A 21,222-nucleotide genomic window follows, 5' to 3' on the forward strand; every position below is an offset into this window, starting at 1 on the left:
TTCTTTCTTTTTCAACTCTTTTTTTCTTCCTCCTGTCATTAATGACCATCTGAAGTTTACACATTGTATTTTCTCAGTAAATATTTGCTTTTTCCTGTTATTTGACTTGTTTAACTTTCATCTTAGTCAATTCAAATGATTTACTAATAGACTACGATGGAATAGCTACTTCTGGCAATTTTAATGAGACTAATTACATTGAAAATGTTGGAAGGGACTCTGTCTTCCTTTTTAAATTGCCATCCAATTTATTAAAAAGAGGAAGCATTTGATTTGTAAATACTGCTCTACAATTTATAGAACACTGAACCTTATAAGTATTGAGGTTCCCCTCAAATGTTTATTAAAATTTTAACTCACCCAAATATATGATGATCATTATGAACATGAGTTTTTAAAGCAGTCACCTTGCTCTGATATTTACACTGAAAAAACTAAAAATTTCTGTTTTCTCTTTGTTTTATTCCTCCAGGTCACCTTTGGGTCAGGCATTGCTGATTTTGCAAACATGCTTACCCTTGACCTTTAGTTACTCAGTTTAATTTTGGTTCTGAGCCAGTGAGTGCTGAAATCTTTAAAACTAAACAAATGTTTAGCATTCATCGGTTTTAACCAATTGTTGTCTTTAAACATTCAGTTACTTCCACAAGACGAGTAACTATTGTTAGTTCCAGACTGTGTTACCAAAGTCTAATTCTGGAGCATGCTATAAATTACTGAAAGCCTGTCTGATTATAATTCAGATTGGTTCAGTTGGTTTTAGGTTATTTTAAAATCTGAAGATTCTTTTATGCACAATTTTATGAATCTGCTTAAATAAGAGATATAATTATTTTGGGTAATGACCATTTCTTTTTCCTGTAAAAAGTTAAAAAAATGTTTAATCTGTTCTGTTATTACACTTATATCAGATGAGCTTTTTATTCATTTCCAGTGCCGAGTTGGAGAATTTAAAATTTAAAATTGCATTTGAATAGCATTTATAGTTTCACTTTACTTCCAAATAACATTTTTTTGCTTAGTAAGCTTATGGACCATTTATTTAACTCCTACCATACAAGAAATGTGATATGAGATATCCAAAGGATTAAAACTTAGTCATAATAAATAATTAATTTCATTCGATCTCATTTCTATCTCTTTGCAACACAAGGGGTTTCTAGACTTTGTAGACCTCTTTTGTATATGCAGGAAAGAAGGTGAGACTTTTGTGTTCTTAGCGTTGCTGATCAAAGTGTAAATTCCTAGGAAGGTTTTTTTTTGTCTTCTGCGATGCAATTATTGTTGGAAGCCAAACAAGCTTTTCTCAAGTGTTAGAGAACACAATAATATCAGGGCCTATTTGTATATGTCCAAAGACTGTGTGCTTCTTTAGTTGTATCATTTTGATGAGAGCCCTAAATTTTGGTTTCCTTGCTTTTGTCTTTGTATATGACTCTGTTCTCTTTTTAGAGCTCTTTGTTATTGACTGCTCTTTACTAATAGTGTAGAGCAAAATAGCCATCTTTTTTTTTGTGAGATACTTGAGATCTCTACATCACTAAAACATATAGGTAACTATTAAAATGTATTCAGTTATTAGTAAGATCAAATTGAACTGTTAGATTTAGGGTTTCACTAGATCACTACTGTTTTCTGAGATTTGGGAGACCCAAGACTATGCTGATGTTCTTTATGTTGTACTGGATGTATAAATGTAAATTTGCATATTAAAAAGTCTAAATCTTAAGAGAACATTAGAGGAAAATAGAAGTAAATTTTAAATTTCAGGATTGGTCATGGTTTTTGGTCATATCAGTCTAATGTGAACAGTGATTGCAGTGTTTAAACTGAAATATTAGTATTAACCCATTTTCTTTTAGATTTATTTTGCTTATGAGATTGAGAGCATGAGCATGCTCATTTAACTGTTGAATTGGGAATTTAATATGAGTGCAATCCACGTGTCAGTGGCAAAGATTTGTGTGTTTTTACTGGAAGTGAGAAGCCTTATGCAAGGGCTTAGTTATTGCAAGAGTCCTGCGTTGGTTCCTGTTCTCTTTTGTTATCTGCATTTACAAAGGGAGTTGAAGAAATTGGAATGGATTCAAAGAAAAGGAATAATTATTACTATTAGGATAGTAGTGAGAACATGTGGGAATTGTGCAGCAATGGTTCTTAAATATTTTTGCCTTAATTCATTGACAGTTCACACTGATGTATGTTATCCTCTGCACCTTATACTTACTCATAAAGGTCATTAGCATGACCATACAAATAATGTTTTATCAGAAAATTATAGAACAGAATCAGAGTGTGAATTACGGTCCTTTGGGAAATTAGTGTTGGAGTGTGAATTTGACCTGCTTTCATGTCAGTTCCCTAGACTACACAGGTATGCATTATTTGATTTGGTCCCTCTCCTTTCCTACTCATTTTCTTGGTAGAGACAGTTTCAGACCTGAAAAAGTGGTCATTCTCTCCAGGTCCTGATGACAGTTCTGAGAAAGCTATAATGCCTGGTACTTAATAGTTGTCTAAGAAATATTTAATGAGGGAGCTCTTAGGCAACTAACTTCAATCCAGAATAGAATGTACCTTTCAGGTTTCACTGGGATTAATTTTTGTCCATTTTGACAGTCTCAGACTAGTTAAAGTCCACTGTGAAGAGTCTGTAGCATGGTCAACAAGAGAGTGTAAAGATTTATTCAAGCCCAGGCTATTCGACTTAAAGATACTTGTTTTGAAGATCAGCATCCGACATGGTTTAATTATTGTCTTGAGAGCCTAATACTAGCAATGACAGGGATCACCAACGTAGAGGGTGAGTGCACAGGCTTGGCTTCATTCCTATTGAGCGAAGGAGAAAGGAGTGTAGGTGGATGTGTTTAATGGGTGTATTTTCACTTACGTGTACGCCAAAAACTGTCCCTTTCACTTTCTTTTTCCCATTCATAACTTATCATAACTTTCTTGACTCCATCACTGTACATAAAGAGATGAGATCTCTTAGTTATGGTATCCTCAGAGAGTGTAGAGAGTTTGAACAGTAGCTCTTAAGTTGGCAGTTTTCATCTCTACAAAGGATAGAGGGAAGGAAACTAACAACTATTGAACATTTATTATTAGTACCATTACTGAACATTTGTGATTATGACTGTTATGCACTATGCTTGGTTCTTTTGTCTGACGTCTTTTTAAAATCAAAACAGCCCAATGAAGAAAGAATTATTTGCTTCATTTTTACATGGAATAAACAAGGGTTAGGGAGACAAAGACACATAGTTAATAAGTGGCAGAACCAGGATTTGAACCAGTGTGTTCGTATCTCCAAAGCTCTCTACTATCTATGAAACTGTCTCAAATCAGGTATCTGAATGATTGGAAATGGTTGTAATAGTTAAGTATATCTGTATAACTATAAGCACAGTTAAAAACTGAGATAGTTTACTAGGTACACTTGAATCATACTGCTCTACTCTCTTTTCCCCAAAGGTTGTAGTTCTAAATAATCAGCTTGTGTTCCAATTAATCTTTATTGTACTCTGATGCAAATTTTGCCTTTATCTGACTTGCAACCTGCTTTATAGAGTTAGTGATTTATTGAATATCGTGGAAGCAAGTCCTTGACAGGCAGTATTTTAAGGTGAAATTGCTGCGTGAGGATTTTGTTAACCTGACATTTTGTGGTTTCGCCTCATAAAACTGGAAAAGGACTCCCAGCATGGAATGTTAATGGGGTGAAGTAATGAATGCAGGCTGGGATACCAGCAACTAGGCATGAGCAATCCTATAGTTCATACTCCATGATTCTTGGGGGAGGTCTTTGCAGACGGTAGCTTTACTAAAAGATAAAAGCGGTAGGAGATCTTTTTAACTCAGCAGTTGATCAGACTCCTTCTGAAATTTAGGCTTAGAAGCCAAGCAGTGGAATGAACATGGGAAAGTAATTAAAGTTAAGCAAGTGCAATCTCTCATGATAATTTTCACTTTCTCAGACTATTGAAGTAAATAATTATTGAGTACCTATTTCCTCTAACCAAATATTAGCCTTTTTATTCCATTCAGCTTTCAAGTACTGCCTATTTCACTTGTATATCCCAATCTGTCAATAAGGTAACTAATTTAATTTTAGTGTTGTGCAGATTTTATTTCACTGGACAAAGTGATATATAATGTTTTCTTATCCATTTAATTTTATTTTAAAACGTGTGCTCTGCAGAGCCCAAGATTTCTTAGAGTTGCCATTGGGTGAGGCTCTGGACCTTTATTTCTAGATTCCATAAAAGCAGCTCTGCTTTTTTCTGATTAATTTGTTGGACTACTATGTAAGATTTTGTTTGAGTAAAGGATTCTGCTGCTAAGAAAGTTTTAAAGTCTCATGTCTTAAAATATATTTTCAAAGTTTTTGTGATTGAACTTCAAGTGATAGAGCACAAGTTATATGTGGATTACCTTGAATCCTCTATTCTAAAGAAGATAAATGATTGTTTATAGGTTGAGGGGAATTTTTGAGACTTGTTACTTTAATATAATCAGTTTTGTAAGATTATCTTTAGTTGCAGAGATTATAAATGGTTTTAAAAATAATTGTTTTTTTTTATATTTTGAGACTTTTAATTTAAAGGGCTTTTTCCTCCACTGGATAAGCTATTAAGATACCTTTTACATAAAATCTGAGGTTTTAGTGACCACCCTCATTTTCATTTAGCTCCTGAACATGTAGACTGGTATTGCTATTCTCAAAAGCCTAGTGACATATTTTAATCTATGCTCTTCTTTACTGTTTATTCAGTTAGTCAACAGGTCTTAAGGTTTTTTTCCTTTAAGATTCTTTCAGATTTATCCCTTTTTATTCTTACTTCCTATACTTTAAAACTAGATTGGCAGCATTAATCACAGAATAGTTTGGATAGTTTGTTCTCTTTCTAATTTTGTTTCTTTCATTCATTCTATATAAATTGTCAATTGATTTTATTTATTATCACTTGGGTTTTTCAAGTGTGAAACCTCACAGTGATTCCCTATTGTGATTCTATCAGGTGAAATCCAGTGTTTCAACCTTTGCAACTGCTCATGTATTATCTAATGTAGTAAAACAAACCAGTTTAATTTTATGCCTCATTTGTTCCTCAAAATATTACTCTCTAGGATAAAAGGTATTGACACGTCAGTCTACTTCTCAAAGGCAGTTTTGTAAAATTTATTACTAAGAACAACCTTAGCAGAGTAATTCTAATCTGTGTATATTTATGCCTTAGGTTAAAATCTCAATCAACATAAATCTGGTATCTCGGGAAAGTTATGATTGAGTTCTCTTAAGAGCATTATATTACATGACTGGCAAGGACACTAAGCAAGATGCTAGTTCCTTGTAGAGAAAAGATCACTTTTGTTAGGACACAGGTGTATCAACTTTCAAGTATCAGCCAGTTTTTCTGGGGTGGTGTTTATACAAGTGCCTTTCAATTCTTATGATACTTCTTATGTTATCCCTCTGTATCTACCTTCCAAATAGTTAAATTACACATTTTTTTCGAGGTTTTACTATTTCAAAGAAAATAACATTTTCTTTCTTTGGATTTTTTTCCCTCATTAAATTGTTTATTTGTTGCCCATGTGCAATGGCTTTTGGGGACTGTTCTTCTATGTTCCCGTAATTGTACTTTAATGATTGGTTTACTTATCTTTGCCACTAATTTTATTGAAAAAAGTATCTTAATCATCACTTTTCCTTCTCATCTATCCTCTACTGGATTCCCTTCTACGCATCTGTGTGTATCATACCTGGAAGAATTGAGAAGATAATGACTCAAATAATTTTCTGTCTTTTATGGTTCAGATGGGGAACCGAGGTTGAAAAGACTTACATGTTCTGGCATATACAACAAGTACTCAGTATATATATTGAATGAGTAAACTAGTGTCATTCACATTTAATGTTTGAAATGTATATCTTGTTTCCAGCTAGCTTCTAAACTTCATGAGAGCAAAGACTATGTATTCTCTTGTATGTGAATATTTCCAATTGTCGAGTAAATAAATAGTTTATGAAAAACTTAAGTAACTTGGAATAAGGCAGAATTTCTTTCTACCCAATTGGTTAAAAGTAAATTAGTCTGTGAAAGTAATTTTGCTCAAAATGGAAGTTGACAGTTTGACAACCAAGATATTACTTGTAAGAGTTGAAAAGGAACTTGAGAAATTAAAATTTTCTAATATGAAATAAATTCTTATTAGTGGACATCTAGTAAATATAATACAATTAAATTGTATACAGATAAACACCTAAGGTTTCACTCTCTTCTTTGGCCAGAATCTTATAGTTACAAAGAGAAGAACAAGTAGGATAAAACTAAGCTGCATTTAGCCATGTGTTAGTTTAAGATGCTTAAAAAAGAAGACTCAAGTGGATGCATGTTAGAAGTTCATCTATTTCAAAAGGGTTGTTTTGGTGAAAATAGATGGAGAGACTGATTTCATGAGCACCCAGATTTAAAACTATATGATGCAGTAATTAAGTATTTTCATGGGCTCCTCCCATATTTGTAATTAAATTTCATGTATTTATTTGTCTCTTATAAATGTATCATTTATCACAATTTATACCATATTTCATCAATTCCGAGGTCTATTATTTCCCTCCCCCCCCAGATTTTAACATTTCTTACAATAAGTGGCCTTTTATTATTACTCCTGTTCTCAGTTGAAGTCTAATTCTTATAGAGAGAGTTTGTGTTTGCTTCTTCCAGTCATCTCGGACACCATCAACCTGAGACCACTTTACATTAAGTTATCTCTTAGATGGTGTTTGGACTTCACTGTTAGTATGAACTCAGAATACCTTAATTGTGTGAGTATTGTGTTGTTTAAATTTTCTGGGGAGATTTTGTCCCCCACCCTTTACCCAGGGTAAAGGCTATTTCATGAGTTTTGTTGCTTTTCCTATAAAGTAGGAGGATTTATTTCTCTTAAATCTTACACAAAGGTGTACCCCTGGGGTGTTCCAGCTCTACGCACATATGAAACAATAGTGTGTCATAATTGGTGGTGTCTTTGATAAGAAGAAATACAACATTATAATCAACATAATTGGGTAAAAATGGTAGCAGTGTGAAATTGAGTCAGCCCAATTCAATTTGAATTTTGAAGTTTATTAATGACTAAAAATGAAAATATTATTAAAGAATAGTGATTTTTATTTGGGATTTCTCTTTCAAGATGAAAATTGAACTAGTGGAGTATTTAGCCTTAATGTATTAACTATATCCATAGCTTCAAAAATAATATTTTCTCAAAAATTTGAAACAGCTCATACTTTGCAGACAGGTTTCTCTTTAGTAGTTTTAATATATTTTTTTTACAGTCTTAATTTTTTTTTAAATTCTAAGAACCATTATCTTGAAAATTAGAAACTTCTGCTAATTTAAATTAACATTATGTCTGTGCTAGATAGACAAACAGATACTTTTCTACCCCCCCCACCCCCGCCGTGGAATTAAAACTTCTTCTTTCACTCAGTGTGATTGGGTTAGCTTAGGCCACATGCCTACCTTTGAACCAGTAATAATTGCCATGGAATGCCACGTGTTGATCAGCTTTAGTTCAGGCTTTATTTATTTATGCCCGCGTCAGGTCTTAGTTGCAGCACGTGGGATCTTTTATTGTGGTGTGTGGGCTCTTCGTTGTGGTGCACAGGCTTCTCTCTAGTTGTGACGCATGGGCTCCAGAGCGTGTGGGCTCATGTAGTTGTGGCGCTCAGTAGTTGCGGCGTGCGGGATTAGTTGCCTCATGGCATGTGTGATCTTTGTTCCTGGATGAGAGATCAAACCAGCGTCCGCTGCCTTACAAGACTGATTCTTAACCACTGGACCACCAGGGAAGTCCCAGTTCAGGTTCTTAAAAACCCATAAAGGGGGATGGGATTGCCATGACAAGCTTGAACCTAGAGTGGAGGTAGCAGTCAATTCCGGGTTCTTGCATAAAGTTTGGGATTCTATTCAGAAGGAAGAAGAGGAGGGTGACTGCTGGAGAGGAACCAACAGCATCCTCTTTAGGACTTTATTACTTATATAAATCCTTTGTTTCAGTCCCTTAAATGTCTTTGAAGAAATTACCATCTTCCAGATGATACTAAAAGCTCTTAATTGGTATGGGCTTTTGGTGTGTGTCTCCTGCTATGGTATAATATCAGTACTGAACCTTTCTACTTTGATTTTGTTGATCCTAATAAATGTTGAGCTTCACATATTATAAATTAAAAGGGAGTTGATATAAATATGTTTTAAAGATAAGCTGATAAATTTATATCATCTCTAATAGCAGTAGATCCTTTCCGATTTTCTCAACTTAATATGAAAGAGCCATATTGAGCTTCTTAAAAAACTTGGTGCTTAGACTGTTTTAAGTAGTGTCTTACTTAATCTTTTCTTAAAATGTCAGGTTAACAAAATCCTTGCACAGCAATTTCATCTTAAAAATGTCTGTCATAGACTTTGTTCTAAATATTCAATAAATCACTAACTCTATAAAGCAGGGTACAAGTCAAATAAAGGCAAAAACTTGCATCGGAGCACAGTCAAGATTAATTAGAACACAAATGAGAAGCAAGATGATAGATAGAGATAAGGTGGTCAGCATACATAGGATAGAATGTAAGCAGGACAGACCACACTGCCTGCATCCTGTATCCTGTGGCATGCAGTGTTTATATGTTTTTTTCTCTCCTGCACCCTAACAGATTGATAATTTACTATCTGTATTTAACATGTCTTACAAATTCTATGTTTCATAAGCTTCTTGCTTCCTCACACACAGATATAAGAGTTCTACTTATATCTCACAAGATATTTTAAAATTTACTGTCTGTGGTTAACATTTCTTACGAGTTTTATACATCTTGTTTTTCTAGACTTACACTGTAATTGAATATTCTCAAGCAGTACATAAAGTGCACCTTGCAGAAATTCTTTATCCGTTTAATCAGAGAAGCAGACCACTAGGAGATACACATTTGAGAGATTTATTATAAAGCATTCTCCATACTCAGTTGTGGGAGTTGTTTAAGCAGTCTGGAAGTTGTTTCTTCTATGTTTGGTGCTGTTACCCAAAGTCATCAAGGCAGAAAGTCAAGAAGGGAAGGTTGACATGAAGTAAAGGGAAGCCAGGGCAAATGGGAACCTGTGAGGATTAGTGGAAACTGTGACCTCTCACTGTTTCCTACTCTGAGGATATAGGTATGATATAGGTGTCTTGTGAGAGAATATTATATCCTTCATCACGTAGCTCACCACAAATAATGCTCCTGGCCCAGGAGAAAGTCAGAGAAGTTGAAGGAGAAGTTTTGGCAAAAGTTGGCGCTGCTTATGGGGCCGGCTGCTACCTGTGCCAAATAGGTGAGCCAGCAGATAAGCGGAGACATGCATGGACAGCAGTATCACCTCATGAGTGTGAAACATACATGGCTGCCACTTCACTTCCACTTTTCAGATCTTGCTGAAAATATCTTTTGTAGCTAACATTAACTTTGAGCTATCTAGAGAAGAGAATTTTAAGAAATGGCTCACCATTGTATATGCCTAGGAGTAAATACCCTCCTTTGAGAAGTTTAGCTCAGGATGATTTCTAAGTTTTCATTCAGTTTGGCTGTTCTTTGGATTATAGGACTTTTCTACTTGTGAAGTATTATCTTACCAGTTTTTATGTGAAACATATTGAGTGAAATTTTCAGTCTTTTGGCATTTTTTGAGCATTCTAAACCCTATATTTTAGTTTGGGGCATATTGTTTTAAACATCATCCATTTCAATAAATACTACTTAAGCAGCTACTGTAATTAGATTCTACACTATTAGATTCTATACTATTAGTAAAATGAATGACTAATTTTGAAAAAATACATTTTTAAGGGATTCTGGAGAGATAGTGTAACCTATGTATCTTGTTTGACAAAATCACCTTAAGGAATGCGATCAACATTTTATGTCTACATTTTTTGCCTTGACATCCAATGTATGTTGTTAATGGTTCAAGAAAATTCATCTGCATTAAGGGGAAAAACCCTGTTAGTTCCAGATTATAAATAAAATTGATCTTTTTGCAGTGTTACTGCCAATTTTGGTTTTGAAACAACTTGTTTCTTTTTGAGCCATCAGCTATGGTGAATTATATTAAATTTAACCACTAAGTTTTCTCAGTGATGTTTACCTTCCTATTCTGTGCTATGGCAATATTTCCTTGGGAATTTCCCTAAATAATGTCTTTCTTATCATTGTGACTGATCTAATAATGTACTACAACAAAGAAATTCTATCAGTAAATAATTTACTAACCTTCAGTGTTCCTTTAGAGCAATTTTTTTTTTTTTGACAGTGGCTCTTTGGACATATTGGACCAGGTATTTCATTATTGCTGGGGACTGTCTTGTGCATTTTAGGATGTTTTGCAGCATCCCTAATCTCTACCAGCTAGGTACCAATCATACCTTCCAAGTTGTGACAACCAAAAATATTTTCTCAACTTTTTTCAGCATCTGTGTTTTATTCTGTAATTTATATTAACTCATTAGAGATGCCTGTTTCAAAGTGTTTACCTAGGATTTTAGAAAGGAGTTTAAAATATGAACATATTATTTGGAGTAGTTATCTTGGGGCTACTATTTCAGAATGTAACTATGCTGGAATTGTTGTATAAAGGTTAAAGTACCCCATATCAAAACCTTTTGATCACACATATAATATTAAACAATGATAGTATTGTCTTCATTGTTATATTATTATGGCCATTCATAGAGAACATACAGTACTAGTCAGGGGCCAGTGATGGAGTTTGTGTATGTTTAACCAATTTTTTATTTGAAGGATGGGACTTGGGAAGAGAAAGGAGAATTAAATCTTGGGAATTTAATCAAATACTGAGTAAACAGAATCAGAGAACAGGATTTATCTTTCTTAACATCACTTAAGATACTTGTTTCTTACACCTGGACACAAGCTCCTGCATTAGTTCTTCTTTGGTCATTTCCTTTTTCTTCCCTTACTCCTACCCTCAGTCTGAATTAATTGTATCTCCTAAGTGTTCCCTCCTTTATCCCTTCATTTTTAATATCCAACTATTAGCCACCTGTATTTTAATTTTTGATTGTCTCAGTCTGAATTAATTGTATCTCCTAAGTGTTCCCTTCTTTATCCCTTCATTTTTAATATCCAACTATTAGCCACCTGTATTTTAATTTTTGATTGTCTCTTACGTTTTAAGTTGTGGGAAAATGGAGTGCTAGGTTGAAAAGTGAAGGCATTAGAAGGAAATCATAGTGATACAAGGTTCTACCTTACGTTAATGATCCTAGTCATTGTCTTTAAACAGAATGGAAACCATCAGTATCTTGTCTTTTAATGGCTTTTAAGAGAATCTTAAAAAAAAAGAAAGGGTTGTGGGGCTGGGGCCTCGCTTCCCCTCCTCCCCCCCCTCCCTTGGTCCCTTATCCCTGGAGCGCTTTGTTAAAAAAGAATAATAAAAAGAGTAAGAAAAAAAAGAATCTCCAAGTTCCCATGGTAATTGACTAAAAGCCACTAGTCAGAAATTTCTTTTTTTTCCCCTTGTCTTAAGAAGCAGTTTAGGACTAGTTTAGTCCTTTATTGAATTATAATATTAGATGGAGTTCAGTCTCTTAAAGAAAATTCATATTATTCATGGTAAGGATTGTTCCTTCACTTTTCAGCTTAAAGCATTAAAAATGCTTTCCTTCAGTTTCTTTAATCATAGATAATTTTATTGCACATCCATTGAACTTCCTCTAATTTTTGTATCCTTTTCAGAATAAAGATAGATGGTACCATTAAACTCTTATTTGTCTGGTTTGGGACAGAAGATAATAAGGCCTACAGAAGAAAAATTAACTTAAGTGAAAAGTGCTGACAATTTACTTAGCTGTTTTTGTTTGTTTGTTTACAGGACCATGGATTGGTCCTGTAAAATGCTTAGAAAGCCTTACTTTGGGGATCAACTTCGTTCATTTTTTCCCCGTTTTATTGAGAAATATTTGACATACATCACTGTATAAGTTTAAGGAGTACAACATAGTTTAGCATGTGTTGTGAAATGATTACCACAATAGGATTTTAGCTGAACCTATTGTGGTAATCAACTTTGTTGATTTTGTGCATTGCAAGCTAGTTGTTTACCATAGTAGCTACTACAGTGAGAGCTAAATAACAATAAAACTGTCAGACTATGTAGCAACATTATTGGAATCTTGCAGTTTATAGCTTTAGGGCAGCTAAGACTCTTTTATGAGGAACTTCTCAGTTTTAATAGAATATGTTCTCATAAGCGTACATGACGCTACTAGTTATATGGGAGTAGCTGGAGAGCATGCCCATCAGTTTCACACCAATCACCTTGGGGAACTTCAACTTCAGTGGAGTCCCAAACATGCCATCCACAGCTTCAGCACCTCCAAATCCAGTGCAGATGCCCCACAGGTCACCACTAGGGCATGTGAGAGTAAGTGCCAATCAGAAGAATCCCAGGGTATGCGATTTTCCGAAGTGATACAGTGAATAATTCCAGATCCAGGCCTCCAGAAGCCCATCCTGTATATACTTGGAAGCTGTGGTTGCCAGGAATTCGTACAGTTTTTGGTTTATGTCCCTGGACTGGTATAGATCTTTGTCTCTCTTCGGCTGGGCCTTGATTAGGTGGTCACAGTGAATGGTGGATGGTATGGTACTTTTTGGCACCCCATTGCTGATGAACCATATGGGCCATGACATTCTGCCTGGCTATGCAGTTGGACTGCAGCCGTAGATACATCTTGCCCAGCTCAGTCTCCTGGTTGACTGATCTCAGATTTCCATACACAATCTTCTTGAGAGGATCAGGGGCTGGTTCAGTCATTTGTAAATGGTGTTAATGTTTTTCTCTAGGAGGTCAGAGTGGATGTATTCACTGGTCTCAAATTGGCTCATGTCCCCCTTAGCCTATTGGCTGATGCCACATGGCAACAACTGCACACCCTAGGGCTTTCTGCACCTGGGTCACTAATAGGCATTATTTTGTGGAATGACAAGAGATGAGATCATATCTTACAAAAAGATTTTTTAAAAAATTTAAGTTTTCAAGTTCCAGGAAAATCTGTATTTGGACTTTAATTGAAACTTTATTGAACTTGTCTGTATTTTATCTTATGTTTATGTGAGTGAGTGTTTGGTTGTCTGTTTTATCATACCTTATGCATATAACTTTAATATATTTTATATCTTGTTTGTATTTTAATTCACTGGCTAGGACTTTCAGCATTGGAAGTGGTGGGTCAGCATCTTCTATTTCATGATTTTTTAAAAAAATCCTAATGTTTCCCCAATAAGTGTGATATATGACTATATTAAGCATGATGTGATGCTAAATATATATCTTGCAGATATCTTAATAGGTTGAGAAATTTCTATTAAACTATATGTGCAGCCCTAGAGCAAACCCATCTTAGTCATGAATTTTTAAAAATTTTTACTAAATGATAGTGTATTTCAAATTTTGTGAGAGGTAGCTAAAGCAGTGCTTAGAAATTTAATTTATACTCCTAAATAATTATACAAGCGGTCATGAAGAGTGTGTTTGTGTATAAAAGAAATTGATAACGTAAAAATTTTTTTTCTGGAATATTTTATAAAAGATTGGAATGATCTTTAAAAGTTTTGTGGAATTTTCCTTAGAACTATTCAGTCCTGCCCCTCCCTCTTTTCTTCTCACCCATCTTACCTTCCCTCCCTCCTTCCTTTATTTTTTGTCTTCTTTTCTTTGTGCTTTTTCCTTTCTACCATTGTAGCCTCCCTTCCCTCCCTTCCTCCTTTCCTTCCTCCTTTTTCCTCCTCTTCTTTGTTCTTTTAAAATAATTTTAAACTACTGTTTCAGTTCCTCTAGTAGGTTTAGGATATTCATATTTCCTACTTCCTGTTGAGTTAGTTTTGATAAGTTTATTTTTTCTAGGAGGCCACCTAGAAAGTTTTGCCCTATTTAACTTATTATTTCAAACTTGAACGATGGTTTATATGGGTATAAAATTTTGCCTTGATAACTCTTTTTTCATTTCAGAAGTTTGCTGTTAATCTAATTGTTATTCCATTTTAGAAAATATGTCTGTTCTTTCTACTTTCTTTTGTATCTTTTGGTTACAGTTACTTTATGTAATTTAAGCCCAATTCATTAGCTGTGGTTTTCATTTTATCTTACTGGGGAATAATTTTGCTTCCTGAATCTGAAATTTTGTCTTTCAGCAACCTGGAAAATTTTCCACTGTTATTTCCTTGAATTGCTCTCTCCCTCTTCTTGCTTTCTGAAACTTTGATAAAACGCATGATAAAAAAATAACATATGCTGGATACTATTATTCTATCATTCTTGTCTCTATACCCCTCTTTCATATGTTTAATCTCTTTTTAAATTTGTGTTACATTCTGAGTAATTTCTTTTGGTATCTTTTCAGGTTCACTAATTCTTTTTTTATTTGTATAATCTGCTATTTAACTTACCAACTATGTTTACAATTTCAGTGAATACAGTTTTTTAAAAATTCATTTTGAACTTCTTTCAGCTCTCTAGTCTTTTTTATTGTAATTGGTTCTTAAATTTTGCATTCCATCTTTTAGCTCTTTAATTAATTCAAACATTATTATACTGTAATCTACATTTAATAATGCTGTTATGTAAAGTTTTTTCAGGTCTGTTTCTGCTGTTTTCTTTTGATCATAAATCATGATAGCTTATTTTCTCATTTTTGTAATTTTGAATTGTTAGCCCATGTTTGATAGTGCATTATCTAAATGAGTATTTTGTAACCTGTGTTGAGCATGTATGTCTTTTAACAGTTTTTGTTCATTTCTTACCAGATTTTGCCAATCCAATTCGTTTATATTTTAATGTCTTTGTGCTTTTTCTGGTTATGCAGATAATGTAAAATTGATCCTCTAATTCACTGGGCTTTTAAAAAATTATGCCGGATTTTATTTTGCAGTGTATGTTTAGTAATATGTGTTGAAGGACCTTTATAATACCCTTAGTTTATAGGAATTCCCTTATGATTCCCCTTATTATTTTTTCCTATATATTTAGACATGATAAAAGGTGTAACAGTTTATTTCACAGGAACATCCATAAACCCTTCTTTCAACTGATAATGTAGTTAAAGCTCCCTCTATATTTTTCCTTTTTCTCATTTCCCTTCTCCAAACCAAGAGTTGGTCACTATCTTGAACCTGGAATTTATTGTTACTGTGCATATATTCATACTTTTGGTATGTTTGTAAGTATGCATATTTCATTCAACAATACATATAGTATTCTTTTGCATAATATTAGCATTATGTAAGTGGTATTGTGGTAGATTATAAAAATTGATATAAATTTCTCTTCTCCCTGTGACTCTTGCAAGTTGTCACACTAGTCTGTCCATCTCTGATTTAGCTGGTGCATGTGATTTGCTATGGCCAAAAGGACATTAGCAAACATGACAAAGAGATTTGAAAAACACTTGCATTTTGAAACTTGCTTTCCTGCTACATTTGGAACCCAGAGACCACCATGTGAACAAGTTTGAGCAAGAATATGAGATACCATGTTGAGGAGAGCCAAGGTGCTGTACCCTGCAGGCAATCAGCCTCTTTCTGACCTGGCAGCTGACTGCGGATGTCAGAGTCAGCCTCAACTGAGATCAATCAAGGCTACCAGGAGGACCTTCCAGCTAGGGCCACCCCAAGTGGGTGACCTGTAGAATAAGAAGCCAAATAAATGTTAGTTGTTTTGGGGTGGTGTGTTACCTCGCAAAAGTTAGCTGCCACAGGTATCATTCCATTTGTATTCTTTCTCCAGCTTCATTTTATTACTCAACTTATGATGCATGTATCACAGCTGTGTAACTGTAGTTCATTCATTTTTCTCTGCTTATATTATTACATTGTATGAATGTACCACAGTGTTTTCATTTTTTAAGTAATTATTTGTTGCCATTTAAAAATTATTACAAATAATGCTCTCCTGAATATTCTTGTGCATATCTCCTTGTTTACATGTGCAATAATTTCAATATTTTAAGTTTTAGGTCTAATTTTTAAAACAAACCCTCAGTTTATAAGTTAGGAAATATTGTTCAGATCATGATATAACTTGCCCCTGTTCATTTCAGTAAGTTTGGATTGACTGAACTGATGTTATTGCCTATACCAGATAATTGTCATTTTATCTTTATAATCTGCTGGCTGACTATGATCCAACTTGAACCATAATACCTCTGAAGCGCATGTCACAAGATTTCTCCATGTGGTACTAAGATTAATTTTATGGCCTATGTGGTTTTTTTTCCTCAGCTTTATATAATTAACAAATAAATGGTCTTATATTTTTAAGTTGCTAACAAAATAAACTCTGTTTCTAGCCCATGTTTAGCACATCACATTTCTGATTATAGATGAAATCAAGATTGCTAAATAAAGCGATCATGGAAATAAACTTTTTCAGATGACATGCAAAAGTTATTTGTTTTACCTCTGCAATGCTAAACACCATGGACATAAATTAGATGATGCTATTTCCCCTGTGGAACCATTTAAAACAGCTCTCTATTCTAAAAGTCAAATATGGTGATTTTGATCAGAGAACTAGGCTTGGCATTAACATTTTAAAATTTGGTTTAAATGATGTAAGAATGGTCATATCATTTTATCTTCATAGAATAATAAAGTGCAGTCATCGTGATCCATTACTTGTAGTGAGGAAGCGCCTTTAAAAGTATTTATTTTTCAGTTATTCATAGAATGATTTGAATGTTCTGTTTTGTTTTTTATTTTATTTTATTATTATTATTTTTTTTTGCGGTACGTGGGCCTCTCACTATTGTGGCCTCTCCCGTTGCAGAGCACAGGCTCCAGACGCACAGGCTCAGTGGCCATGGCTCACGGGCCCAGCCGCTCCGCGGCATGTGGGATCTTCCCGGACCGGGGCACGAACCCGTGTCCCCTGCATCGGCAGGCGGACTCCCAACCACTGCGCCACCAGGGAAGCCCTGAATGTTTTGTTTTTAAGTGTAAATTATTTTTATTTATCCTATAAATTTAGTGATAAAATGTTAGTATATAGTTTATATATTTGAAATGCAGACAAAGTTGAATTAGAGGAGTTTTTTCACAGCATGAAAACTTTCTGCCAAATGCCCATCTTTGAGTGTTACTTTGAGAAAATTTGCAACTCTCAGAAGGTTTCCAGTTTTTCATACCTAAAATAGACTATTTTCTGCCTCATGAAAAGGAAAATAGAAGTTTATTTTTAAGAGATGTGGGACGCTTTTCATATTTGAAAATAACATGCTTTTTAAATTCTTCTTCTTACTACTTAGTCTAATAGTTCCTTGCTGGAGGTATAACTCAGTAGCTCTTATAAATATATCTAGCACAAATCTAAAATCTATAGTGGTGAAAGCCCAATCTAGAACAATATGTATTACATGATTAAAGTTGCCAGATAAAATATAGGATGTCAAGTTAAATTTGAACTTCAGGTAAACACCAGATAATGTTTGGTACATAATTATATGAAAAGAAATTCATTGTTCATTTGAAATTTAAATTTAGCTAGGCAGCCTGTATTTTTATTTGCTAAATCTGGCAGCCCTAAATATGATACAATTTTTATAAAAAGTGTAATTGTAAATATATACTTTACTATAATTCTAGAAAAGAGTCTTGAAGAATACATAACAAAATAGTAATGGTTGTTATTTCTGGTGACTGGAGGGGATGAGGGAAGATTTTGAATTCTCTCTTTATACTCTGTATTGCTTTAATACATTGCAGCATACATGTATTTTTTAATACTTGTTTAACGAATTTTGACTGAAGTTGTAAAGATACAGTGGATTGCAAAAAACAGTTGAAACATACCCTCATAGAGCTTATAAATTGGAGGGACAAGTAATCACACAAATAAATGTAAAATTGAAATTGCAGTAGTCTCACAGAAGAAAGAATTATTAACGTTATGAGATTATACAGTAGGAAAATTGACTTGGTTTGGAAAATGAGTGAAAACTTTCTTGAAGTGAAGTTTGAATTTAGCTGTGAAAGAGTGTAGGCATTAACTAGGTGAAGAGACTAGATTTTTTTTTCTTTCTTTTTTTTTTTTTTTAAAGACTATTCTCATTCTTTATTCAGAATGTCAAATCTGGGAGGACAGCTTATATGAGCTTTAGTGTAGCCCTGTTTCAAACTATGTTACTTTATCATTTCAATCCAGATCATGCAATTTTCTATTTTCAACAATTAAAGATTATATGTATAAAAAAGTACCCATATAAAACATATGTACATATGTATCCCCATATGCGTACATAGTTTAATATATATACATATATATTATTGCTCATATATCTCTCAAATTTGTTAATAATATTTTAGGATTTTTTTTAAACATCTTTATTGGAGTATTATTGCTTTACAATGGTGTGTTAGCTTCTGCTTTATAACAAAGTGAATCAGCTATACATATACATATATCCCCATATCTCCTCCCTCTTGCGTCTCCCTCCCATTCTCTCTATCCCATCCCTCTAGGTGGTCACAAAGCACCGAGCTGATCTCCCTGTGCTATGCGGCTGCTTCCCACTAGCTATCTATTCTACATTTGGTAGTGTATATATGTCCATGCCACTCTCTCTTACTTCGTTCAGCTTACCCTTCCCCCTCCCCATGTCCTCAAGTCCATTCTCTAGGTCTGCATCTTTATTCCTGTGCTACCTACCCCTAGGTTCTTCAGAACCTTTTTTTTTAGATTCCATATATATGTGTTAGCATATGGTATTTGTTTTTCTCTTTCTGACTTACTTTACTCTGTATGGCAGACTCTATGTCCATCCACCTCACTACAAATAACTCAGTTTCATTTCTTTTTATGGCTGAGTAATATTCCATTGTATGTATGTGCCACATCTTCTTTATCCATTCATCTGTCAATGGACACTTAGGTTGCTTCCATGTCCTGGCTGTTGTAAATAGAGCTGCAGTGAACATTGTGGTACATGACTCTTTTTGAATTATGGTTTTCTCAGGGTATATGTGCAGTAGTGGGACTGCTGGGTCATATGGTAGTTCTATTTTTAGTTTTTTAAGGAATCTCCATACTGTTCTTCATAGTGGCTGTATCCATTTACATTCCCACCAACAGTGCAAGAGGGTTCCTTTTTCTCTACACCCTCTCCAGCATATATTGTTTGTATATTTTTTGATGATGGCCATTCTGACTGGTGTGAGGTGATACCTTATGGTAGTTTTGATTTGCATTTTTCTAATGATTAGTGATGTTGAACATCCTTTCATGTGTTTGTTGGCAATCTGTATATCTTCTTTGGAGAAATGTCTATTTAGGTATTCTGCCCATATTTGATTTGGGGTGTTTGTTTTTTTGATGTTGAGCTGCATGAGCTGCTTGTAAATTTTGGAGATTAATCGTTTGTCAGTTGCTTCATTTGCAAATATTTTCTCCCATTCTGAGGGTTGTCTTTTCGTCTTGTTTGTGGTTTCCTTTGCTGTGCCAAAGCTTTTAAGTTTCTTTAGGTCCCATTTGTTTATTTTTGTTTTTATTCCCATTTCTCTAGGAGGTGAGTCAAAAAGGATCTTGCTGTGATTTACGTCATAGTGTTCTGCCTATGTTTTCCTCTAAGAGTTTTATAGTGTCTGGCCTTACATTTAGGTCTTTAATCCATTTTGAGTTTATTTTTGTGTATGGTGTTTAGGGAGTGTTCTAATTTCATTGTTTTAGACGTAGCTGTCCAGTTTTCCCAGCACCACTTTTTGAAGAGGCTGTCTTTCCTCCATTGTATATTCTTGCCTCCTTTATCAAAAATAAGGTGACCATATGTGTGTGGGTTTATCTCTGGGCTTTCTATCCTGTTCCATTGATCTGTCTTTCTGTTTTGTGCCAGTAGCATACTGTCTTGATTACTGTAGCTTTGTAGTATAGTTAGAAGTCTGGGAGCCTGATACCTCCAGCTCTGTTTTTCTTTCTCAAGATTGCTTTGGCTATTCGGGATCTTTTGTGTTTCCATACAAATTGTGAAATATTTTGCTCTAGTTCTGTGGAAAATCACTTTTTTGAAAGTGATTGAACATATTTCCAAATAAGTCCTGGATTCCGTATCCTTGAGGAAGGCTCCTTAAAAATTTGTGCCAGTTAAAACAATTATGAAGAACAAGAAAAGATCTTTGAAATGTACACTGTGTTATCGTATAATATTATCTTTGATTTTATGTGACTTTTTTTCGTTCTATTGAAAAAATGTTTTATAGCATATAGGTCTGTCACTTATAATTGATTAAATATGATTATATCAATTTCCAAAATTATCAGATTCATGACTAAGAAAGTAACCTGCCATATTACCATTGTTTGTATGAGATTTAAGTCATTTCAACTCAGTTTTATTTTCTAATGAACATGCCATAGCAATGAAGAATTTTTGTGTAGAGGACTAGGTGTTGCAACACGTTGCTTTCTGAGACTTAGATAGTGTTAGGAAACATTTGGTTAAGCTGAAAAATGAGTTTTAATTTTTACTATTAATAATTGAGAACTTACAACTTTGGGATAAAATCATTATTGTGAGCTTGCTACTCCAGGCCTTCTTTTCATTTTATATTTCAAAGTCTATGCTTTCAAACAATAGAGAAGAAATATCCCAGGATACAAAGAAATGAAACTTAAACTAAAATTGGGTATTTCATCAGATTCCAGAGAATGGTTTTAATTTTCATAGACATTTTTAGTGTGTTCACATGCTAGGAATTGAATATCTTTAAATATTTATTTCAAACTGCATAAAAATTTGCCTGTGTCCAGAAAGCATGTCAAAATTGGATTTTTAAATGAAAATTGCCTATTATAGTCTATGTTATCTTTAGAGTTTTCTTATACAGGACATATCACAAATCTGTTTATTTGTGGAGATGTCTTTTTAGTTGCCTCTGTCCAGAATCAAAACTTTTTAAAGTATTAATATCAAGAACGTTGAATTCAGGCAATATCAGTGGTCTTTTGAGACATGCATCCAGTTCTAATTGAGTAGTATCCAAAGTGGACTTTTAGGCTAGGCAGAGGGAAAAGAACAGAACAAAGAAAGAAAAAAATGACCAATCATGGGAGAAGGGAAGTTGAGAGTGAACAGTGGAGAATGCTACCTAGTTCTTCTAGAGTAGAGCCTCTGAAA

The 21,222-nt window shown here is 34.1% G+C and overlaps 1 protein-coding gene across 8 annotated transcripts in view; it reads left to right on the top strand.

The window, feature by feature from the left end:
• Positions 1-21,222, top strand: part of VPS13B (vacuolar protein sorting 13 homolog B) — a 793,535-nt gene that overhangs the window by 264,359 nt on the left and 507,954 nt on the right. Inside the window, exon 20 of one of the 8 annotated variants that reach the window (XM_060128460.1) lies at positions 15,438-15,909. The exons of 5 other annotated variants lie outside the window; for them this stretch is intronic. In XM_060128460.1, coding sequence (XP_059984443.1) covers positions 15,438-15,475 — 38 coding nt within the window. In that variant the 3' untranslated portion in view covers positions 15,476-15,909. Of the gene's footprint in view, positions 1-14,460; positions 14,560-15,437; positions 15,910-21,222 lie in introns of those variants that run through there. 2 more of the 8 variants (XM_060128462.1, XM_060128461.1) reach the window with 2 other exon arrangements.

Source organism: Lagenorhynchus albirostris, chromosome 17 (genome assembly GCF_949774975.1).
Source record: "Lagenorhynchus albirostris chromosome 17, mLagAlb1.1, whole genome shotgun sequence".
Lineage (NCBI taxonomy): Eukaryota > Metazoa > Chordata > Mammalia > Artiodactyla > Delphinidae > Lagenorhynchus > Lagenorhynchus albirostris.